This window comes from Anomaloglossus baeobatrachus, chromosome 1 (genome assembly GCF_048569485.1).
Source record: "Anomaloglossus baeobatrachus isolate aAnoBae1 chromosome 1, aAnoBae1.hap1, whole genome shotgun sequence".
NCBI lineage: Eukaryota > Metazoa > Chordata > Amphibia > Anura > Aromobatidae > Anomaloglossus > Anomaloglossus baeobatrachus.
Window position 1 is genome coordinate 230,573,839 of NC_134353.1, and position 26,143 is coordinate 230,599,981.

Here is a 26,143-nt window from a genome sequence, read left to right on the forward strand (position 1 = left end):
TAATGTCAGCAGAGAAGAGTTAACATTGCAAAATGTAGTTTGTAAAATATTGTTCTCACAACTCCAGGACACTGACTTTGTTTCTCAATCATTCTCCTTGCTTGTGAGACCTGCTGGGCAGCCACCAGGTTGGGTAATTTTCTGTTCGAATTTGCTCACTCACTGCCACAAAAACAAAGAAGACAACAGCACTTTTAGTTTTGCCACCGATCCTTCCGACTGCTGTCTCACTTTCCCACTGTTGGAGAGATCAAGCTGCTGCTACAGAGGGAGAGGAAGTAATTAGACTTTACCTCCTTCTGCTGCTCCTGAGCATCTCAAGTCTATGGTTGCCATTCATAGCATTAAAAAAGAGTCACCAGACTGAGCATCCCACAACAGGGATGAGCTCATGACAGAATTACCAGGTGGCCTGTCTCGCCCTGTTTACTCTACACTACAAACACATTTCTACAGCTAAAGCCAATAAAAGTTTAATGCAAAAGCTTTTTTGAAGGCTATCTCTCTCCTAATATGATAGCAGCATAATACAGGGGCAGAGACCTTGATTACAGCAATATATCACTGGGATACCAGTGTAGCGTTTATAAAATAACTGTTTTATCAACAGGAGATTAACACTTCTCGGCCATCTACCAGGTAGTCCAACCATACCGCCATCATATATTGGCAGCTTTATGCTTATGCTTGTCATACACAGAAAACTGCCAATCATTGTGTGGGCAGGGTTATGTAAAGCTCAGCATTCAGAGAACTGCTAGGTCTACAGCACATAGAACAGTTTCTAATCAAAACTGCAGCACACAGTAATTGAAAAATCTCTGGAATTAGGGTCTCCGCTTTTACAGCATGTTGCTCTCAGAAGTAGTATCAAAAATGTGGTGACATTTTCTCTTTAATTTACTAAAAAAAAAATTGAAAATTGTAGGTGATGTATACCCTTTAATTACTTTGAGAATTATGTTCCTATAATATCAAATAAGAAATTGGCCTACTTAATTCATTGGGTTGACATCCTTGCCTGTCAACGGCTAAGTGCGTGTGTGCATGTCGGTTTATTTTTGCTGTTGGTTTTTTTCAAGAGTTTTTTTGATAATTCTGTACTTTAGAAGGCCTAAAGGCTGCTTTACACGAGTCGATCTATTGTGCGATGCATCGTTGGGGTCACGGATTTTGTGACGCACTTCTGTCATTCGTAACGACATCTCCTCATGTGACAGCTCCTTGCGAGTCCAACCGATGCCTAATCGTTTGAAATTCGGCCATCGTGTACACATCGTTTAATTCCATAAAATCGGTCAGTTTAGTCTTAACCCCTTCACGACCGGCCGATTTTTCGCTTTCCGTTTTTTTTTTCGCCATTCTTTTTCTGAGAGACGTAACTTTTTTATTTTTCAGTCAATATGGTCATGTGAGGGCTCATTTTTTGTGGAACGAGCTGTACTTTTAAATGAAACCATCAGTTTTACCATATTGTGTACTAGAAAATGGCAAAAAAATTCCAAATGCTGAAAAATTGCAAAAAAAGTGCTATAGCCCTATGGTTTTTGAGATATTTTATTCACTGTGTTCACTATATGGTAAATCTGATGTGTGGGTGTGATGCCTCAGGTCAGTGCGAGTTCGTAGACACCAAACATGTATAGGTTTACTTTTATATAAGGGGTTAAAAAAAAATCGGAAGTTTGTCCGAAAAAAGTGGCGCACAAATTCCAAATGCTGAAAAATTGCAAAAAAAGTGCTATAGCGCTATGGTTTTTGAGATATTTTATTCACTGTGTTCACTATATGGTAAAACTGATGTGTGGGTGTGATGCCTCAGGTCAGTGCGAGTTCGTAGACACCAAACATGTATAGGTTTACTTTTATATAAGGGGTTAAAAAAAAATCGGAAGTTTGTCCGAAAAAAGTGGCGCACGTTTTACGCCATATTCCGTGACCCGTAGCGTTCTCATTTTTCGGGATCTTAGGCTCAATGACGGCTTATTTTTTGCGTCTCGAGCTGACGTTTTTAACGGTACCATTTTTGCGCAGATACTACGTTTTGATCGCCTCTTATTGCATTTTGCGCAAAAGTTGTGGCGACAAAAAAACGTCGTTTTGGCGTTTGGAATTTTTTTGCCGCTACGCCGTTTACTGATCAGATTAATTGATTTTATATTTTGATAGATCGGGCGTTTCTGAACGCGGCGATACCAAATGTGTGTATATTTTTTATTTTTTTAACCCTTTAATTTTCAATGGGGCGAATGGGGGGTGATTTGAACTTTTAGGTTTTTTTGTTTTTTTTTAATTTTTTAAAACTTATTTTTTAACTTTTTTTTTTATTTTACTAGTCCCCCTAGGGGGCTATTGCGATCAGCATTCCGATCGCTCTGCAGTATCTGCTGATCACAGCTGGAAGGCTGTAAACAGCAGATACGCTGTCTTTCTCTTTTGCTGTGCCCCGGGCACAGCGAAAGTGAAACCAAGTCATGTGTAGTACAGGAGTCATCACATGACCCTGTGCTACAATGACAACTATCGGGAGTCACGTGATCGCGTCACGTGACTTCCGGTTTCGGGCGGTAAGTAAATGCTTACCGCAATCGCGCTTATAATGGCGCTGTCATGTATTGACAGCGCCATATAAGGGGTTAATCGGCACGAGCAGATAACGATTCTGCTCGTGCCTAGCAGGCACACATCTCAGCTGTGAAAATCAGCTGAGATGTGTGCCGATCGCGGCATGCTGCCGCCGGAGGACCGCGGGCAGTAAGATTATGTCATTTAGGACGTAATTTTACGGCCCGCGGTCGTTAAGGGGTTAATGAACGACACATTGCAAAGTGTGACACCGTGTAATCGGCCATCCTCGTAGTTGTTTGTGACGTCAGTAAACGTTCAGGGCGTATTTGTGGTTTTAAATAATCACGCCTAATCTAATCGGATTGGTTGTAGCAGATGCGTTGTGATAGGTTATTACTGTTATAAAAGACAGCGCAGAAGCGAAACTATATATATGGTATGTAACCAATCAACCACATTAGCAGAACTGGATTGAGCAGGTCAGAAGAATTCAGGGCGTGCAACAATCCAGACAACGTCACGGAGGGCTGTATAGTTTGCCTAATTACGCCCATACAAAAGACAGATTGACCAAAGGAAAACATGTGTGAAGCCTTTTGGACGTCCGCCATGGCCAATCAATATATCGATGAGCGCTTTGTGGTCGTTTGACAACACTCAACGTGTGACACATGGACAAATACCTATCAGCGATACAAAAAATAAAAAAGACTTTGCCAAATAAATCGCACGATGGATTGACTCGTGTAAAGCAGGCTTTAGGATGTTAAAGTATTGGAATTTTAAAATATTATCATAGGAGAATAAGACTATTTAGGCTATAAAAGGGTTGTCATAGCATTAAATACCACGTTTACTGTATAGAAAACAAGCAATTAAATATATGGAATTGTGAGCTCGGTCACGCTCTCCACAGTCAGTTCTCTGTGTGCATTGTACACAAAGGAGAAATCTATTTCTCTTGTCTAATCTGAAAAAACTGGTCACTGTTGGCCTGGTAACAGGTGTTCTTTACCCCTTCTATTCGCAGCCAATTTTTGGTTTTGCATTTTCTTTTTTTCCTCCCCTTCCTCCAAGAGTAGTGATAAGCGAACCAGTGGATATTCAGGTTCTCCGAACCAGCACAAGAAAAAAAAAATCGGTGTATATATGGGGTATTGTGACAAGAGAGGGGTGACATTGATATTTTCCTGCAGTAAAGTATAGAAGCACGGTCTGATAGAGCGCTAAGGAGGCCACAGTATTAGATTAATTTTTTTTTAGAATTTATTGTTTTCTATCAGCCACAACGCGTTTCGATATACACAATATCTTCATCAGGTGGATATAAAAAACGGATTGTGGAGAGTACTATTTAAAGGGACAGGTGCTATTCCATTGGTCAGCACCAAATTAATTGAAATGTTAACCCTTAATGTATCACAACCAACCCTTCAACAATAATATAAAAGCTAATAAAAGATATTTAAAAAGGATTTTTCAAAAAGACTCTTTGCCATAAAAACATTATTTAAAAACACATGTGATAATATAAATCATATAAATCATATATTAACTCCTAAAACTTAATACATAAAATCATGAGAACTTTTCAAAAAAATGATCTGAGTATGCCTGCAATACTAACATGTAATAATATTGTTATAATGTATGTTAGTGTGGGTAGATCAAGAATTTAATTTTATAAATTAGGGAATGGATATTCTTATTTTTAAAATTGCGTTAAATGTCTATTTAATCTCAACCATTGGGTGCATATGCCAGCACAATAGGTGCTGTGAATCACTTTTCCAGCACAATAGGTGCTGTGAACTGCTTTTCCAGAACTGACAGAAATAGCTATTGAATCTCAAACACTGGGTGCATATCCAGCACAATAGGTGCTGTGAATCATTTTTTCAGAATCCGAGCAGTAGAATCATGCATGTGCCAGCACAATGAAGGTTCCGATTCCATTGTTAAATGTCTATCGAATGTCAACCACTGGGTGTGTGCTGTGAATCACTTTTCCAGCACAATAGGTGCTGTGAACCGCTTTTCCAGAACTGACAGAAATGTCTATTAAATCTCTACCACTGGGTGCATATGCCAGCACAATAGGTGCTGTGAATCATTTTTCCAGCACAATAGGTGCTGTGAAACACTTTTACAGAATCCGAGCAGTAGAATCATGCATATGCCAGCACAATAAAGGTTCCGATTCCATTGTTAAATGCTTATTGAGTCTCAACCCCTGGGTGCATATGCCAACACAATGGGTGCTGTGAATCACTTTTCCAGCACAGTAGGTGCTGTGAACCACTTTTCCAGAACTGACAGAAATGTCTATTGAATCTCAACCACTGGGTGCATATGCCAGCACCATGGGTGCTGTGAATCATTTTTCCAGCACAATAGGTGCTGTGAATCCCTTTTTTCCAAACCCGAGCAACCGAATTCATTAAATCAATTCAATGTTTGGCTACATTCTCAATAGTCATATTAAGACCCTCAGGGTGTAAGGTACCCAATTTGAATATCCAGTAACTCTCTCTTTTAATAAGTCTCTCGAACCGATCGGATCTGGAGTTATCTATGTGATCAATAATTAATAATCTCAATTGTTTGGGATCCTTCTGATGTGCAATTTGAAAATGTTGAGATAGACTGTGTTGTTGGAAGCCGTTTTTGACATTGGACCTATGTTTATTCAACCTGGCGTGCATCGTTTGTACTGTACGGCCCACATACTGTAGACCGCACGTGCACTCAAGCAGGTAAATAACATAGGTGCTCTGACAGTCTAGGTGAAATTGAATGGGGAAAAGAGCATTTGTGGTCCGGGATGTAAAGCAAGTGATCTTATCACCAATAACCTCACAGCATTTACACCTGGAGGTGTTGCAGCGATAGCTTTCGTTGTTACTGGAAACAATGGTGGTTTTAGAAGAATCTTTAAAATTAGGATTACTTGGCGCTACTAGATTCTTCAAGTTTATATTCCTCCGGTAGATGGTTCACAGCACCTACTGTGCTGGAAAAGTGATTCACAGCACCCATTGTGTTGGCATATGCACCTAGGGGTTGAGACTCAATAAGCATTTAACAATGGAATCGGAACCTTTATTGTGCTGGCATATGCATGATTCTACTGCTTGGATTCTGTAAAAGTGTTTCACAGCACCTATTGTGCTGGAAAAATGATTCACAGCACCTATTGTGCTGGTATATGCACCCAGTGGTTAAGATTTAATAGACATTTCTGTCAGTTCTGGAAAAGCGGTTCCCAGCACCTATTGTGCTGGAAAAGTGATTCACAGCACCTATTGTGCTGGCGTATGCACCCAGTGGTTAACATTCAATAGACATTTAACAATGGAATCGGAACCTTCATTGTGCTGGCACATGCATGATTCTACTGCTCGGATTCTGGAAAAATGATTCACAGCACCTACTGTGCTGGATATGCACCCAGTGTTTGAGATTCAATAGCTATTTCTGTCAGTTCTGGAAAAGCAGTTCACAGCACCTATTGTGCTGGAAAAGTGATTCACAGCACCTATTGTGCTGGCATATGCACGCAATGGTTGAGATTAAATAGACATTTAACGCAATTTTAAAAATAAGAATATCCATTCCCTAATTTATAAAGTTAAATTCTTGATCTACCCACACTAACATACATTATAACAATATTATTACATGTTAGTATTGCAGGCATACTCAGATCATTTTTTTGAAAAGTTTTCGTGATTTTATGTACTAAGTTTTAGGAGTTAATATATGATTTATATGATTTATATTATCACATGTGTTTTTAAATAATGTTTTTATGGCAAAGAGTCTTTTTGAAAAATCCTTTTTAAATATCTTTTATTAGCTTTTATATTATTGTTGAAGGGTTGGTTGTGATACATTAAGGGTTAACATTTCAATTAATTTGGTGCTGACCAATGGAATAGCACCTGTCCCTTTAAATAGTACTCTCCACATTCCGTTTTTTTATATCCACCTGATGAAGATATTGTGTATATCGAAACGCGTTGTGACTGATAGAAAACAATAAATTCTAAAAAAAAATTAATCTAATACTGTGGCCTCCTTAGCGCTCTATCAGACCGTGCTTCTATATTTTACTGCTGATCTTCCCCCCTGTGGGTTCACGGCAAGAGCTGCTTGATACGGAGGTCAGATTACCAGAGACGCCCAGTGATCTGTCATGTGACCAGCTCTTCAGGAATCTGCTTCCCTGGATGAACATCGTGGGCTAAGAGGTCAGAAGATCACTGACACCACACTCCTGCCTTATACCGTAGTTGTGCGAGGGCTGCACAACCACATCAGGTGAGCAGTTTCTTATTCTTCTCCTCACCGCTATCTCCCAGAACCTTCACATGCGCTCCCTTGTTTAATTTTTTATCCATTGATATTTTCCTGACAGAGACACCAGGATTGAGTTAGCGATAGTCATACCTGTTATCTAGCGTCTAAAATTACTGAACGTGGAAGCTTATACCTTGTATATTATTGATTAGCTGTTGATCTGTTACCTTAATGTCACCTGTTTTGTTTCCTGATTCTTCTTTATCATCGCTAATCTTTTTTTCTGTAAAGAAATCAATAACTATTGTTAAGTCATGACTGTGTCATTGCATCTCATACCTGTTTTAAACATAAGAAAAAACAGACATAAAATAGAATTTAAAGCGTAAATCACCAAAAACAGGCACAAATAAAATAGTGAATCGGGCACCATTTTTTTTTTGAATGCTGCAGAACTCATCTAAGGTGTCAACTAACAGAAATCTTTGCCAGTGCAGATATACAGTGCTTCAAAGAGATTTATTGAATATAGGAGGGCATACAAAAAGTAGGAATTTATTGAGAAAACATGAGAATGTTAAATTAGTTTTCCTCTTTTCATCAAAATTATTTGTTAAAATACTTTATGTATATGCTTTCTGTACACAGTTTCTTCAATAAAGCTGAAAGGTGCGTCACACACACAGTGTCCCCTCTTTGAGGCCTTCCTTGTTTGACTTATTATTAGGGATGATCGAATATCACAAATATTCGGCAATATTTGGCTTCACGAATATTCATCGAATAGGTCGCCGCTATGCGATTATTTGATGCGCAATGTAAGTCTATGGGAAGCCCAAATAGTTGCTATTCGGCAACTATTCGGGTGTCCCATAGCCTTACATTATGCCTCGAATATTTGCAAATAGTCGAAAAGCAACGACCTATTCGTTGAATATGGGCGTTGCCAAATATTTGAGGTATTCGATCATCCCTACTTATTATCTCTAAACCTGGCTAATGCTATGTTCACACATTGCGCATTTGCTGTGGTTTTTATAGCATTTTTCTATGAGTTTTTGCAAGTTTAAAGCTATTTTTTAAAGTAGCAGCAAAAGCTATGAGATTCCCGAAATCTCATGTACACAGACACACTTGTTTTTTTTTCCTTACCGAAATTGAAAACTGCTGTGTTTTTGAAAGAAGCAGCATGTCGATTCTTTCAGCGTTTTTGCAGCATGTTTTCACCATTGAAAGGAATGAGAAAGTTAAAAAAAACACAATAGCTACATTTTTGCTGCATTTTTGCTGCTTTTGTGGTGAATTAAACTAACATTACTCAACATGTATTATAAACAAATGACATACCAAAAACGCAGCCAAAATACACAGCACAAACGTAGCAAGAAAAGCAGCAAAAGCACAGCAAAACCTACTTTTTCAAAGCAGCTTTTTACTGTTAAGATCAAGAGAGTAGATTTTGGCTGCAGAAAAATACGCAACAAAAATGCAACTTGTGGACATAACTTAAGGCTGGCAAAACACAATAAACATTAATTCATTGAATGCTTATTTAGCAGCAACCCATCCACACTAATGCATGCTTAAAGGATTATTCTCATGTTATTGCTTTAGAATGCAATAGTTCTTTCTGTCTGCTGTCATTCTCTTGCAATGAGAACTTTTATCTTACCTAGTGTACAGCTTGCTGCGAAGAAGCATAGCCACCAGAGGTCCCAAGATAACAACCACATTTCTCCAGCTAATTGATTGCTATACAGCAGTGAACTCGTCATCTCCCTCCACTTTTCTCTGAGCTCCAAATAGTTCTTGAAAATCACAGGCCCTGAGCATTGGCATTTCCAAGAGCAGTTCTCATAATCACTGCTCACTTGTTCAAAGCTACTTTTATCTTGACAAACAGTATTATAAGCAGTATAAGATGAGTAGAAAGAAAATGACCAGAATTTTCAATCAAAGAGGAGTGCCCAAATCCCAGTAACCAGGAACTAATAAGATTGAAGAAACTGTAACTTGAGAATGACACTTTAACCAAGCATGCCTGTGTTTTGTATAATGAAAAGGGAATTATTATAGCTCACCTGGAGAAGTGAACCCACTAAGCCCCAGGCTGGGGTGGGTGCTCAAGCCCAAGCATCGGTGAAACTGGTGGGATGACATGTGGAGATCAAGGACAAAATACCCTCAGATATCTTGGAAACAGCAGAATGGATACAGAAGAGAAAATAGGGTAGCAGGGATAGATGCTAGTGAACATGGTGCACAGGAGAAGTAGAGTAACTAACTAAAGTCTTGAATACCAATCTGAAGACACAGGTGTGTGTTATCATGAGCCTTTAAAAGTCTCAGGAAAAGTTATCACACTCAAGCGATCTGTAAAGAGTACCACAGAGGACAACAAAATGAAATGAGGGGGTAAAGCCCAGGTTCGGGACTAGAGTTGAGCGCGGTTCGTGGTTCGTGGTTCTCCAGTTCTAGGCTCGAGTGATTTTGGGGCATGTTCTAGATCGAACTAGAACTCGAGCTTTTTGCAAAAGCTCGATAGTTCTAGAAACGTTCGAGAACGGTTCTAGCAGCCAAAAAACAGCTAAATCCTAGCTTGGTTTCTGCTGTAATAGTGTAAGTCACTCTGTGAATCAAACTATTATCACATTTCAGTGTATAGTGTGCGTGAACAGCGCCTTCAGATCACTGCTGTTTCTATAATGGCGATCGCCATTTTTTTTTTTTTTTTCTTGTCTTCCTTCCCTAAGCGCGCGCGTCTTGTGGGGCTGGCCAGCATGTCAGCCAATCACAGACACACACACACCTAAGTGGACTTTGAGGCAGAGAAGCAACGGCATGTGTGATAGGATCTGCATGTCACATGTCCCTGCATTATAAAACCGGACATTTTCTTCACGATCGCCATTATCTGCCTTCTGCGTCTTTGGTGTCAGACATCACTGTCGCAGTTCCGTCCTTTGTCCTATCGCCGATACAGCTGTATGCGCTGCATACACAGCGTTAGACAGCTTAGGGAGAGCACATTCTAGCAGTCCTTTTAAGGGCTCGTACCGGCAGGGTCAGAGAGCCATAGGTGACAGGTACTGCAAACAGCAACAGCGTCTGTGTAGCCCAGGTCAGGGATTTCCTCCCTGCATTTCACCATTAGGAGGGAATAGAAAGGCAGGCTTCCATTCCTCTACCCAGAGCACCACAATCCTGCCACTGTACCCTCTTGTCCTCTGCACACTCCAACTCATTCTAACTAAGCCATTATACTAGCAAACACTCAGTATACCTAGTGGCATCCTATCTGTGGCTATTGGACTTTGCTATAGTCCCACTAGTGCAAAGACATTTGCAGAGCACATCTGCCTGCATTGCACACTCCAAGTTTTTTAAACTAAGCCATTTTACTAGCAAACACTCAGTGTACCTAGTGGCATCCTATACGTGGCTATTGGACTTTGCTATAGTCCCACTAGTGCAAAGACATTAGCAGAGCACATCTGCCTGCATTGCACACTCCAAGTTTTTTAAACTCAGCCATTATACTAGCAAACACTCTGTACCTAGTGGCATCCTATACGTGGCTATTGGACTTTGCTATAGTCCCACTAGGGCCAAGACATTTGCAGAGCGCATCTGCCTGCGTTGCACACTCCAACAAATTATAACGAAGCCATTATACTAGCAAGCACTCAGTGTACCTAGTGGCATCCTATACGTGGCTATTGGACTTTGCTATAGTCCCACTAGTGCCAAGACATTTGCAGAGCGCATCTGCCTGCGTTGCACACTCCAACTAATTATAACGAAGCCATTATACTAGCACACACTCAGTGTACCTAGTGGCATCCTATACGTGGCTATTGGACTTTGCTATAGTCCCACTAGTGCCAAGACATTTGCAGAGCGCATCTGCCTGCGTTGCACACTACAACAAATTATAACGAAGCCATTATACTAGCAAACACTCAGTGTACCTAGTGGCATCCTATACGTGGCTATTGGACTTTGCTATAGTCCCACTAGTGCCAAGACATTTGCAGAGCGCATCTGCCTGCGTTGCACACTCCAACTAATTATAACGAAGCCATTATACTAGCAAACACTCAGTGTACCTAGTGGCATCCTATACGTGGCTATTGGACTTTGCTATAGTCCCACTAGTGCCAAGACATTTGCAGAGCGCATCTGCCTGCGTTGCACACTCCAACTAATTATAACGAAGCCATTATACTAGCACACACTCAGTGTACCTAGTGGCATCCTATACGTGGCTATTGGACTTTGCTATAGTCCCACTAGTGCCAAGACATTTGCAGAGCGCATCTGCCTGCGTTGCACACTACAACAAATTATAACGAAGCCATTATACTAGCAAACACTCAGTGTACCTAGTGGCATCCTATACGTGGCTATTGGACTTTGCTATACTCCCACTAGTGCCAAGACATTTGCAGAGCGCATCTGCCTGCGTTGCACACTCCAACTAATTATAACGAAGCCATTATACTAGCACACACTCAGTGTACCTAGTGGCATCCTATACGTGGCTATTGGACTTTGCTATAGTCCCACTAGGGCCAAGACATTTGCAGAGCACATCTGCCTGCATTGCACACTCCAAGTTTTTTAAACTAAGCAATTTTACTAGCAAACACTCAGTGTACCTAGTGGCATCCTATACGTGGCTATTGGACTTTGCTATAGTCCCACTAGTGCAAAGACATTTGCAGAGCGCATCTGCCTGCATTGCACACTCCAACTAATTATAACGAAGCCATTATACTAGCAAACACTCAGTGTACCTAGTGGCATCCTATACGTGGCTATTGGACTTTGCTATAGTCCCACTAGTGCAAAGACATTAGCAGAGCACATCTGCCTGCATTGCACACTCCAAGTTTTTTAAACTCAGCCATTATACTAGCAAACACACAGTGTACCTAGTGGCATCCTATACGTGGCTATTGGACTTTGCTATAGTCCCACTAGTGCCAAGACATTTGCAGAGTGCATCTGCCTGCGTTGCACACTCCAACTAATTATAACGAAGCCATTATACTAGCAAACACTCAGTGTACCTAGTGGCATCCTATACGTGGCTATTGGACTTTGCTATAGTCCCACTAGTGCCAAGACATTTGCAGAGCGCATCTGCCTGCGTTGCACACTCCAACTAATTATAACGAAGCCATTATACTAGCACACACTCAGTGTACCTAGTGGCATCCTATACGTGGCTATTGGACTTTGCTATAGTCCCACTAGTGCCAAGACATTTGCAGAGCGCATCTGCCTGCGTTGCACACTACAACAAATTATAACGAAGCCATTATACTAGCAAACACTCAGTGTACCTAGTGGCATCCTATACGTGGCTATTGGACTTTGCTATAGTCCCACTAGTGCCAAGACATTTGCAGAGCGCATCTGCCTGCGTTGCACACTCCAACTAATTATAACGAAGCCATTATACTAGCAAACACTCAGTGTACCTAGTGGCATCCTATACGTGGCTATTGGACTTTGCTATAGTCCCACTAGTGCCAAGACATTTGCAGAGCACATCTGCCTGCGTTGCACACTCCAACTAATTATAACGAAGCCATTATACTAGCACACACTCAGTGTACCTAGTGGCATCCTATACGTGGCTATTGGACTTTGCTATAGTCCCACTAGTGCCAAGACATTTGCAGAGCGCATCTGCCTGCGTTGCACACTACAACAAATTATAACGAAGCCATTATACTAGCAAACACTCAGTGTACCTAGTGGCATCCTATACGTGGCTATTGGACTTTGCTATACTCCCACTAGTGCCAAGACATTTGCAGAGCGCATCTGCCTGCGTTGCACACTCCAACTAATTATAACGAAGCCATTATACTAGCACACACTCAGTGTACCTAGTGGCATCCTATACGTGGCTATTGGACTTTGCTATAGTCCCACTAGGGCCAAGACATTTGCAGAGCACATCTGCCTGCATTGCACACTCCAAGTTTTTTAAACTAAGCAATTTTACTAGCAAACACTCAGTGTACCTAGTGGCATCCTATACGTGGCTATTGGACTTTGCTATAGTCCCACTAGTGCAAAGACATTTGCAGAGCGCATCTGCCTGCATTGCACACTCCAACTAATTATAACGAAGCCATTATACTAGCAAACACTCAGTGTACCTAGTGGCATCCTATACGTGGCTATTGGACTTTGCTATAGTCCCACTAGTGCCAAGACATTTGCAGAGCGCATCTGCCTGCGTTGCACACTCCAACTAATTATAACGAAGCCATTATACTAGCACACACTCAGTGTACCTAGTGGCATCCTATACGTGGCTATTGGACTTTGCTATAGTCCCACTAGTGCCAAGACATTTGCAGAGCGCATCTGCCTGCGTTGCACACTCCAACTAATTATAACGAAGCCATTATACTAGCAAACACTCAGTGTACCTAGTGGCATCCTATACGTGGCTATTGGACTTTGCTATAGTCCCACTAGTGCCAAGACATTTGCAGAGCGCATCTGCCTGCGTTGCACACTCCAACTAATTATAACGAAGCCATTATACTAGCAAACACTCAGTGTACCTAGTGGCATCCTATACGTGGCTATTGGACTTTGCTATAGTCCCACTAGTGCCAAGACATTTGCAGAGCGCATCTGCCTGCGTTGCACACTCCAACTAATTATAACGAAGCCATTATACTAGCAAACACTCAGTGTACCTAGTGGCATCCTATACGTGGCTATTGGACTTTGCTATAGTCCCACTAGTGCCAAGACATTTGCAGAGCGCATCTGCCTGCGTTGCACACTCCAACTAATTATAACGAAGCCATTATACTAGCACACACTCAGTGTACCTAGTGGCATCCTATACGTGGCTATTGGACTTTGCTATAGTCCCACTAGTGCCAAGACATTTGCAGAGCGCATCTGCCTGCGTTGCACACTACAACAAATTATAACGAAGCCATTATACTAGCAAACACTCAGTGTACCTAGTGGCATCCTATACGTGGCTATTGGACTTTGCTATAGTCCCACTAGTGCCAAGACATTTGCAGAGCGCATCTGCCTGCGTTGCACACTCCAACTAATTATAACGAAGCCATTATACTAGCACACACTCAGTGTACCTAGTGGCATCCTATACGTGGCTATTGGACTTTGCTATAGTCCCACTAGTGCCAAGACATTTGCAGAGCGCATCTGCCTGCGTTGCACACTCCAACTAATTATAACGAAGCCATTATACTAGCACACACTCAGTGTACCTAGTGGCATCCTATACGTGGCTATTGGACTTTGCTATAGTCCCACTAGTGCCAAGACATTTGCAGAGCGCATCTGCCTGCGTTGCACACTACAACAAATTATAACGAAGCCATTATACTAGCAAACACTCAGTGTACCTAGTGGCATCCTATACGTGGCTATTGGACTTTGCTATAGTCCCACTAGTGCCAAGACATTTGCAGAGCGCATCTGCCTGCGTTGCACACTCCAACTAATTATAACGAAGCCATTATACTAGCACACACTCAGTGTACCTAGTGGCATCCTATACGTGGCTATTGGACTTTGCTATAGTCCCACTAGTGCCAAGACATTTGCAGAGCGCATCTGCCTGCGTTGCACACTACAACAAATTATAACGAAGCCATTATACTAGCAAACACTCAGTGTACCTAGTGGCATCCTATACGTGGCTATTGGACTTTGCTATAGTCCCACTAGTGCCAAGACATTTGCAGCACGTCTGCCTGCGTTGCACACTCCAACGAATTATAACTAAGTTACATTGTCAGGGATATTTATTCTTTATTATTCTGCTGTTAATAAAGCTAGACCACCACTGCAATCTTCACCACCTCTCAATTTTTACTACCACATTTTCAGTCCACAATCTTGTCGCAATCAACATGAGTGGCAAAATGACAGATGCTGGTGGAAAGGGGAAGAGGCGTGGTGGAAAAGGCAAAAAATGTTTTGTCAGTGGGGAAGGTGGCAAAGCTCCATTATCATCTGCTGAAGATAGACCATCTACTAGCAAAAGTAAGATGTCTACTACTTATTGTGGACAATCCGATGTGCTCCCTTTTTTACGGACACGAACAAGAGGAACAAAGGTAGATGATGGGCAAAAAAGGAAAATGCTTGAATGGATCTCAAGTGGTCCAACAAGTGCCCTCTCAGCCACTTCAAGTACCGCATCCAAAAAACACCATTCCTCTGAGTTGTCATCCCAATCACACTTGATTTCTCCCAGCTCTGAAGTCTCCATCAGCCCTGCACAGTATGGTGGAACTGAGATGGCTGAGTCTGCAGAGCTGTTCAGTCACACTATAGCCTGGGAATCAGAGGTCTGCTCCCAAGCTACAGTGACTACAGAACAGGAAATGGTCTGCAGTGATGCCCAGAACCTTTGTGACTCAGATTCAGGCCGTGAGGACCAAGTTTCTGAGCATAATGTTGACCCTTTGTCACAAACTGTAACACCTGTGGTTATAGACAATGAGGAACATACTGATGAAGATGAGACGCAGATACCCGATTGGGATGACAACTTAAATATTCGGTCAGGGCAAGAAGAGGCTCGGTCTGAGGGGGAGGGGAGTGCAAACACAACAATTGATGATGACGTTCTAGATCCCACCTACTGTCAACCCCCAGTCAGGCACTCGAGGAGGTCAACAGAGGCGGTGGAGGAGGATGCAACCGACGACGAAGTTACCTTGCGCCTTCCTGGACAGAGTCGGAGCACTGGTAGCACGTCTACAACTGCATCCTCAGCCACCACTCTGCCTATGAGCATTATTCGGGGTGGATCAACAGGTCGCATGGCCTCTAAGCCTTGCCTAGCCTGGGCCTTTTTTCACATCGAAAAAGATCGCCCAACTCATGTGATATGTAACATTTGTCATGATTCTGTTAGTAGAGGTCAAAACCTCAGCAGTTTGACAACTTCTTCCATGAATCGTCACATGAATAAATATCATAAGTCCCGGTGGGAAGCTCACCGTGCTGCAATGCCGGCTAGCGGAGCGAACCATCCACCGCCCGCCCCTTCCAGTGCATCCGCGCGCTCTTCATCTTCTAGGACTGTGGGGACAGCTGTCACACCTGTTTTTCCACGCAAAACTTCCACCACTGTAACCGCAACAGGCAGTTTGCTTGTAAGGTCGTCAGTTGGTTTGGAAGGGGAAACAAGTGAGTGTGTACAGCTCTCTCAGACATCGATAGCACCAACGTTGGATGAAGGCAACATCATGTCTCCGCCTGCACTTTCCTCACAAACCTGCATTTTTCCAGGGACACCCTACTCAACACCGTCTACACACAGCAGCCAGATCTCTGTCCCTCAGATGTGGTCAAATAAAAGGCCACTTCCTCCGACCCATGACAAAGCTAAGAGGTTGACTCTATCCCTCTGTAAGCTGTTGGCTACCGAAATGCTGCCTTTCCGCCTAGTGGACACACAGGATTTTAGAGACCTTATGTCTGTCGCTGTGCCCCAGTACCAGATGCCTAGTCGCCACTACTTCTCTAAGAAAGGTGTGCCCGCGCTACACCAGCATGTCGCACACAACATCACCGCTTCCTTGAGAAACTCTGTGTGTGAACGGGTGCATTTCACCACCGATACTTGGACCAGTAAGCATGGACAGGGACGTTACATGTCGCTGACTGGGCACTGGGTAACTATGGTGATAGATGGTGAAGGGTCTGCTGCACAAGTCTTGCCGTCCCCACGACTTGTGTGTCAATCCTCTGTCTGTCCAAGTTCCGCCACAGCTTCTGCATCCTCCACCTCATCTGGGTCCTCCACCTCCGCCCCAAGCCTGCCTGGTCAGGCCACCAGCGTTCTCACTGCGCAGAAGGAATCACGCACGCCTCATTACTATGCTGGCAGCCGAGCGCAACGGCATCAGGCGGTCTTTAGCTTGACATGTCTTGGTAATAAGAGTCACACAGCTGAGGAGTTGTGGTCAGCTCTGCGGTCCGAGTTTAATAAATGGTTGTCTCCACTCAACCTGCAGCCTGGTAAGGCCGTGTGCGACAATGCTGCAAACCTGGGTGCGGCCCTTCGCCTGGGCAAGGTGACACACGTACCTTGTATGGCTCACGTGTTGAACCTTGTCGTGCAGCAATTTTTAACACACTATCCCGGCCTAGATGGCCTTCTGAACAGGGCACGAAAACTGTCTGCTCACTTCCGGCGTTCAAGCGCCGCAGCTGAGCGACTTGCATCGCTCCAGAAGTCTTTCGGCCTGCCGGTTCATCGCCTGAAATGCGATGTGGCGACACGCTGGAATTCAACTCTACACATGTTACAGCGACTGTGGCAGCACCGCAGAGCCCTGGTGCAATACGTCATGACGTATAGCCTGGGCCAACGAGATGCAGAGGTGGGGCAGATCACCCTGATGGAGTGGTCTCAGATCAAGGACCTATGCACCCTTCTGCACAGTTTCGACATGGCGACGAATATGTTTAGCTCTGACAATGCCATTATCAGCATGACGATTCCAGTCATTTACATGCTGGAGCACACGCTAAACACTATTCGGAGTCAGGGGGTGGGACAACATGAAGGGGAGGAACTACAGGAGGATTCATATGTGCAAGGGACAACAACATCACCAAGATCCAGACGTTCATCATCACCAACGCAGCAGGCATGGGACCATGGGGAACAGGGATCGACAAGGGCGCATAGTAGCAGGCGAAATGTTGAGCAAGGTGCAGGAGAACATGAAGAAATGGAGGACGAACTGTCCATGGACATGGAAGACTCAGCGGATGAGGGAGACCTTGGTCAAATTTCAGTTGAAAGAGGTTGGGGGGAGATGTCAGAGGAAGAAAGAACGGTTAGCACCTCTATGCCACAAACACAGCGTGGACTTGGTCCGCATGGCTGCGCAAGACACATGAGTGCCTTCTTGTTGCACTACCTCCAACATGGCAGTCGTATTGTCAAAATTAGAAGTGATGATGACTACTGGATTGCCACACTATTAGATCCCCGGTACAAGTCCAAATTTTGTGACATAATTCCAGCCATAGAAAGGGACGCACGTATGCAGGAGTATCAGCAGAAGCTGTTACTCGATCTTAGCTCGGCTTTTCCACCAAACAACCGTGCAGGTGCAGGGAGGGAATCTCCCAGTTGTAACTTGACAAACATGGGACGGTCTCGTCATCTTCACCAGTCTACCCGTACCAGTAGGACCGTATCTGGTGCCGGTAACAGCAATTTTATGGAATCTTTTCATAATTTTTTTAGACCCTCTTTTGCAAGGCCACCAGAGACAACAAGTCTGACACATACTCAACGGCTGGAGAGGATGATACAGGAGTATCTCCAAATGAACATCGATGCCATGACTGTGCAACTGGAGCCTTGCTCCTTTTGGGCTTCAAACATAGAAAAATGGCCAGAGCTCTCCAGTTACGCCTTGGAGATTTTGTCGTGTCCAGCTGCCAGCGTTGTCTCTGAACGTGTATTCAGTGCTGCTGGGTGTGTGCTGACAGATAAGCGCACGCGTCTGTCCAGTGACAATGTGGACAGACTGACGTTCATCAAAATGAACAAGTCATGGATCCAGAAGGAATTTACTACCCCTGTGTCATCCTGGGGAGAGTAAATGCTTGTGGATTTGGAATGTGCTTGATGCAAATCAAAACATCCTGTTTGCAACTAGGGCCCAAGTGCTGCCACTGATGGGGTGGGTGTCTGTGTGGCCCAATTTTTGGAATAAAGGGAGACTCCGCTTGGAGTAACCCTTGCTTGCTGTGTTTTTAAAAGAAGCCAAGATGAACAGAGCTGGGATCAGGAAAGACTTTGCTACCTACCCCGGTGTCATCCTGGGGACGGATAAGAATGGCGTATTTTTGAATGTGCTTGATGCAAATCTAGCTGTGAAGTGTACAACTGGGGCACAACTGCTGCCACTGAAGGGGTGGGTGTGTGTGGGCCCAATTTTTGGAAAAAAGGGAGACTCCGCTTGGAGTAACCCTTGCTTGCTGTGTTTTTAAAAGAAGCCAAGATGAACAGAGCTGGGATCAGGAAAGACTTTGCTACCTACCCCGGTGTCATCCTGGGGACGGATAAGAATGGCATATTTTTGAATGTGCTTGATGCAAATCTAGCTGTGAAGTGTACAACTGGGGCACAACTGCTGCCACTGAAGGGGTGGGTGTGTGTGGGCCCAATTTTTGGAAAAAAGGGAGACTCCGCTTGGAGTAACCCTTGCTTGCTGTGTTTTTAAAAGAAGCCAAGATGAACAGAGCTGGGATCAGGAAAGACTTTGCTACCTACCCCGGTGTCATCCTGGGGACGGATAAGAATGGCGTATTTTTGAATGTGCTTGATGCAAATCAAAACATCCTGTTTGCAACTAGGGCCCAAGTGCTGCCACTGATGGGGTGGGTGTCTGTGTGGCCCAATTTTTGGAAAAAAAGGGAGACTCCGCTTGGAGTAACCCTTGCTTACATTGTTTTTAAAAGAAGCCAAGATGAACAAGTCATGGATCAGCAAAGACTTTATCTACGTACCCCGGTGTCATCCTGGGGACGGATAAGAATGGCGTATTTTTGAATGTGCTTCATGCAAATCAAAACATCCTGTTTGCAACTAGGGCCCAAGTGCTGCCACTGATGGGGTGGGTGTCTGTGTGGCCCAATTTTTGGAAAAAAGGGAGACTCCGCTTGGAGTAACCCTTGCTTGCTGTGTTTTTAAAAGAAGCCAAGATGAACAGAGCTGGGATCAGGAAAGACTTTGCTACCTACCCCGGTGTCATCCTGGGGACGGATAAGAATGGCGTATTTTTGAATGTGCTTGATGCAAATCTAGCTGTGAAGTGTACAACTGGGGCACAACTGCTGCCACTGAAGGGGTGGGTGTGTGTGGGCCCAATTTTTGGAAAAAAGGGAGACTCCGCTTGGAGTAACCCTTGCTTGCTGTGTTTTTAAAAGAAGCCAAGATGAACAGAGCTGGGATCAGGAAAGACTTTGCTACCTACCCCGGTGTCATCCTGGGGACGGATAAGAATGGCGTATTTTTGAATGTGCTTGATGCAAATCAAAACATCCTGTTTGCAACTAGGGCCCAAGTGCTGCCACTGATGGGGTGGGTGTCTGTGTGGCCCAATTTTTGGAAAAAAAGGGAGACTCCGCTTGGAGTAACCCTTGCTTGCTGTGTTTTTAAAAGAAGCCAAGATGAACAGAGCTGGGATCAGGAAAGACTTTGCTACCTACCCCGGTGTCATCCTGGGGACGGATAAGAATGGCGTATTTTTGAATGTGCTTGATGCAAATCTAGCTGTGAAGTGTACAACTGGGGCACAACTGCTGCCACTGAAGGGGTGGGTGTGTGTGGGCCCAATTTTTGGAAAAAAGGGAGACTCCGCTTGGAGTAACCCTTGCTTGCTGTGTTTTTAAAAGAAGCCAAGATGAACAGAGCTGGGATCAGGAAAGACTTTGCTACCTACCCCGGTGTCATCCTGGGGACGGATAAGAATGGCGTATTTTTGAATGTGCTTGATGCAAATCTAGCTGTGAAGTGTACAACTGGGGCACAACTGCTGCCACTGAAGGGGTGGGTGTGTGTGGGCCCAATTTTTGGAAAAAAGGGAGACTCCGCTTGGAGTAACCCTTGCTTGCTGTGTTTTTAAAAGAAGCCAAGATGAACAGAGCTGGGATCAGGAAAGACTTTGCTACCTACCCCGGTGTCATCCTGGGGACGGATAAGAATGGCGTATTTTTGAATGTGCTTGATGCAAATCTAGCTGTGAAGTGTACAACTGGGGCACAACTGCTGCCACTGAAGGGGTGGGTGTGTGTGGGCCCAATTTTTGGAAAAAAGGGAGACTCCGCTTGGAGTAACCCTTGCTTGCTGTGTTTTTAAAAGAAGCCAAGATGAACAGAGCTGGGATCAGGAAAGACTTTGCTACCTACCCCGGTGTCATCCTGGGGACGGATAAGAATGGCGTATTTTTGAATGTGCTTGATGCAAATCAAAACATCCTGTTTGCAACTAGGGCCCAAGTGCTGCCACTGATGGGGTGGGTGTCTGTGTGGCCCAATTTTTGGAAAAAAAGGGAGACTCCGCTTGGAGTAACCCTTGCTTACATTGTTTTTAAAAGAAGCCAAGATGAACAAGTCATGGATCAGCAAAGACTTTATCTACGTACCCCGGTGTCATCCTGGGGACGGATAAGAATGGCGTATTTTTGAATGTGCTTGATGCAAATCAAAACATCCTGTTTGCAACTAGGGCCCAAGTGCTGCCACTGATGGGGTGGGTGTCTGTGTGGCCCAATTTTTGGAAAAAAGGGAGACTCCGCTTGGAGTAACCCTTGCTTGCTGTGTTTTTAAAAGAAGCCAAGATGAACAGAGCTGGGATCAGGAAAGACTTTGCTACCTACCCCGGTGTCATCCTGGGGACGGATAAGAATGGCGTATTTTTGAATGTGCTTGATGCAAATCTAGCTGTGAAGTGTACAACTGGGGCACAACTGCTGCCACTGAAGGGGTGGGTGTGTGTGGGCCCAATTTTTGGAAAAAAGGGAGACTCCGCTTGGAGTAACCCTTGCTTGCTGTGTTTTTAAAAGAAGCCAAGATGAACAGAGCTGGGATCAGGAAAGACTTTGCTACCTACCCCGGTGTCATCCTGGGGACGGATAAGAATGGCGTATTTTTGAATGTGCTTGATGCAAATCAAAACATCCTGTTTGCAACTAGGGCCCAAGTGCTGCCACTGATGGGGTGGGTGTCTGTGTGGCCCAATTTTTGGAAAAAAAGGGAGACTCCGCTTGGAGTAACCCTTGCTTACATTGTTTTTAAAAGAAGCCAAGATGAACAAGTCATGGATCAGCAAAGACTTTATCTACGTACCCCGGTGTCATCCTGGGGACGGATAAGAATGGCGTATTTTTGAATGTGCTTGATGCAAATCAAAACATCCTGTTTGCAACTAGGGCCCAAGTGCTGCCACTGATGGGGTGGGTGTCTGTGTGGCCCAATTTTTGGAAAAAAGGGAGACTCCGCTTGGAGTAACCCTTGCTTGCTGTGTTTTTAAAAGAAGCCAAGATGAACAGAGCTGGGATCAGGAAAGACTTTGCTACCTACCCCGGTGTCATCCTGGGGACGGATAAGAATGGCGTATTTTTGAATGTGCTTGATGCAAATGTAGCTGTGAAGTGTACAACTGGGGCACAAGTGCTGCCACTGAAGGGGTGGGTGTGTGTGTGGCCCAATTTTTGGAAAAAAGGGAGACTCCGCTTGGAGTCACCTTGCGGTGTTTTACATGATTTTAGAAGGGCGTGCCATGCCTATATCTGTGTGTCCTCCTCTTTTTCCTTGTCCAGCTGTTTTGTTTTCGCATGAGTATATGTCCTTGTCACTTTCCAATGTGTTTGAGTTGTTTGTCACCTTTAGGACACCTTTGAGGGTGTTTTCTAGGTGTTTTTCTGTGTTTGTGATTGCCTGCCATTGTTTCCTATGCAGTTCGAGTTCGGTTCGTCGAACGTTCGACGAACCGAACTCGAACGGGAGGTCCGTTCGGCGAACCAACCTCGAGCCGAACCGCGACCGGTTCGCTCATCTCTATTCGGGACAGATGTCTAACATGAATACATTTCTGTCCAACATGACTGGCGGTGGATTACAATACTGTATCTCTTCTGAGAACAAGATGATCAAGCATGCTGAAATCCAACTGCCTGATCCTTCAGCAGACAGCAGGAGAGAGTTGGTAAACCCGCATACCCATTAGATGCCTAACCTGCCAGAATTGGTTTAGACAATATTTTCTACCGTGTTTGGCCAGCTAAAAGGGAATCTATCCTTGAAACTTTAAATCTTCTTTATGTTGCTGCATTCACAAGTAATTATCAGTTTCACATGAAATTAGACATTACGTGCACAGGGCATGGAATCTCTCCTAACAAGTCTCTGACACCTTCCGTTTTTATCCCATTCAGTTCCTGTCTCTTCAGCCTCATTGATATCTGACTGTATGACATCAGATAAGGAAATCAGAAGGTGAGGTGTTAATCAAGCTAAAAAAAAAGCTAGTGCTGCTTAAGGAAAGAACCTTGGGAAGTAAAAACTTGTTAGGTGCTCTGTCATGCCCTGAGAACTTAATGCCCTATTTGCATATGAATAAAATTTGAATTAATCTAGAATGCAGAATTTAATTTACATTTCAATGACAGATGGATTTACATGCTGGGGGGGCTGATCTTATTGACATATTACATTTAAATAATCAAATGACAGCACTAGTACAAAAAAGTATTGCGCAGGGCCTATTTAAAGAAACAGGTTGACTATGTAGTGCAGGTCTGGTCAGATACTCCAAAAGAAGATACTCTTACTTATCTGATCAATTTTAGTCTAACAACGTAGCTTGCAGATTTTTAAGATATACATGTAGGGTAAAGCAGCAGAAAGCAGCCAAGCCAACCTTGGGATTTTTAGAAGAAGCTTAGCAGCAAGGAGAAAGCAGTTCAGAAGACCATTAGTGGGTTGACACAGGTTACCTTGAGATAGGAATACAGAAGATCACTTGAGGTGGTAGTATATAGGATAAACTGACATAGAAGTCTAAGATATCCACCATTTTATACCATTGAAAGTGGTCCATGATAGAGAGAGTTGGTGTCCCATCATCATGGTGATGAGCTACCATACTGATGGACTGCTACTCCTCAAAGTAGCTTAGCTCTCTGTGAAAGAATGAGGATGATGAGTAGGATCCCTTTTAAAGATGAGAGATCCTTTGGAGGTTTGGTTCTCTGGCCGCAAATGAACCAAACCTGTATGTGACTGAACCTTGCATGATGAGGTTCAGAAACACTGATTGGCAGTTTGAGTCTCTACCCACATACAGCCATCCATAAGCAGATCACTTCCGGTTGAGGGTGCGGAGCTTTGTCAAACTTTTTTTGTGGCACACTACATCTGAGGACGCTGTAGTTACCCCCAGTGCTAACCATTCAAACCCTGCAAGTGTGAGCTTGGGCTGAGCACTGAGTGTACCTGAGCACATCGCTGCTCGCACGAGCTTTGTTCGCATGTAAAGCATCCGAGCCCCAAACCTTAATGTTAAAATTTGGTGTTTGGTTCGAAAGCCGAACCTAAGGTTTGCTTATCTCTAATCCCTGTTTCCATTAATGGGGATATATGAAAATTGATTTTTTAAACTGGACTTTTCTTTGACGATCTCTGTGTAGTGTGTAAAGTAACTAGGAACATTCCAGAATACTACATTCACCTAATGGACAATATGAGTATTCAGAATAAACCATAGTGGTGGGACACAGTTTGCTAATGTGATTTGCAGTAATAAGTAGCCTTTGGCCTTGTGCAGTCACATTTTTCTCCTGAATTAAAATAAATTTGACAGCAGAAAGCGAATCTTTAAAACTGTGCAACATTTCAGCATTATTACTTTATGTGTTTCAATATTTCTTATGAATTTAAATGAACGGTTCAAAGGGTCAAACAATCTCTTAGCTGAATTAGCAATGCCAAGACAATTTACGTGCCTGAAAAGCAAACTTTGGTAAGATTTAAACCTATAATTTATCTACTCATATGATGGTATAAGACATGTCTCAGCAGACTGAGCCAGCTTACTGGATGAATTCCGACTGTCTACAACACTCACTGCATGGCTGATCCTGTCCGCACTAATTGCCCTAATACACATCAGTAATTCATACATTCTCTCCTCTCTTATTCTCCTAAGGGAAGTGAGATTTCTGTCAGTTTCCGCCTGTTATTGGAGCCAAAAGGCAAATTCTAAACCATGCAATTTGTTTCAGTAACAGTTCCTGCTCAATATAGTGAAAACACCAGACGTAAATTGTATGAAATGGCATGTCTTATCCGGCTGATTTCGCATTGACAAAAAACACACTTTAATGAATAGTCCTATAATCTTTACCTTCACGGTCACTGCTACATTTCCACAGAAACTAACGGTTATTATAATTATATCTTTGTGCATCTGCTTGTAAAACTACAATACAATAAATGTATTTTACTTTCCGACTATGCATAATGAGAAAGATGTGCTATAGAACAAAGCCGGCACAAGAAGCCGTTTCTGCCACAGAGAATGTAATGCATTTATAATCCTTGCTTTGAATTATTATATACTTTACATTACAATGATTCTTTCTCTCTATTTTTCGGTTTTAGGCCAGCTGCTACGGCAGTGATATCACTAGCATTTGGGCGCTATATCCTCGAGCCCTTCTTTATACAATGTGAAATACCGGACCTCGCTATCAAATTAAGTCACAGCTCTCGGAATAAGTAAGCATCAACTTAATATAAGTTACTTTCGTTTGGAATGGTTTTAAGCAAAGGATCACTTTTTTATAGGTGCACTAAGCTGGGGGGTTAGATGGCATTTTCCGAGGCCTGGATTAATCGGTTTGTACCAGTTAGATGCTAGCTGAGAGTTGTAATGGACACCCTAACCCATAGATTTAGGGCTTCCTAGCCTTCTTAGTAGCCTGAATATTTAGAGGATACTAAGGAAAGGCAGGAGGGAGGATGAGCTAAGGTTCTGACTAGGGAACGCATGTGCTGCTGAGCCTCCTGGGCTGGACAATCAGTCTGATGTATCTGCAGGGGAGTAGCCACTGTTGGTTGGAAGTCTCCAAGAGGACACCAGTGAGAAGAAAGACCATATAGACACTGTCTGCTGCTGATCTGCTGTTCTCCATCTGCATCCAATTATACTTCTTGCTGTATCTTTTTTGGCAACTATTTTTTCTTGTCTTTAATATGTTTCTTTGGATTGTAAATGATTTCAGCACATGTACTCTTATCCCAAGATATTCCAGGGTTGTTATTTGCTGATATCTTAGTGGATCAATACTTTTACAAGGATCAGTGCCTTCTTAGAGAATGTATACCTCTCCAATACATCTTGAAACTTGCCCGCTAAGACATTTTTAACACTATTCATAAAGTTTTTTACATGTTGTCAGCTGTGAAGTTTGGGGGTACCAGATTATATAAAGAGTATATCTGTCTTGTACGTTTCTGCCATATTAGCAAAATAAGCCAAAATGATGCATCCCAACTGATTGGACCTACATGTAATTTAATAATAAGGTTCTATAACCATGTACTGTTAGTAGAAAGGTGGTGGTAAATGCATGGCTGGCTCCATTCATTTGTAGGGGCTTTCTGACCATCAGATCGCTGACCTGACATTGGAGCCCAACATGGTTCGAAT

The 26,143-nt window shown here is 43.4% G+C and overlaps 1 protein-coding gene across 1 annotated transcript in view; it reads left to right on the forward strand.

The window, feature by feature from the left end:
* SLC7A11 (solute carrier family 7 member 11) overlaps nucleotides 1–26,143 on the forward strand; it is a 418,199-nt gene that overhangs the window by 91,622 nt on the left and 300,434 nt on the right. Inside the window, 2 exon segments of the mRNA XM_075348585.1 lie at nucleotides 25,093–25,189; nucleotides 25,191–25,209. Of these exon segments, the coding sequence (XP_075204700.1) occupies nucleotides 25,093–25,189; nucleotides 25,191–25,209 (116 nt within the window).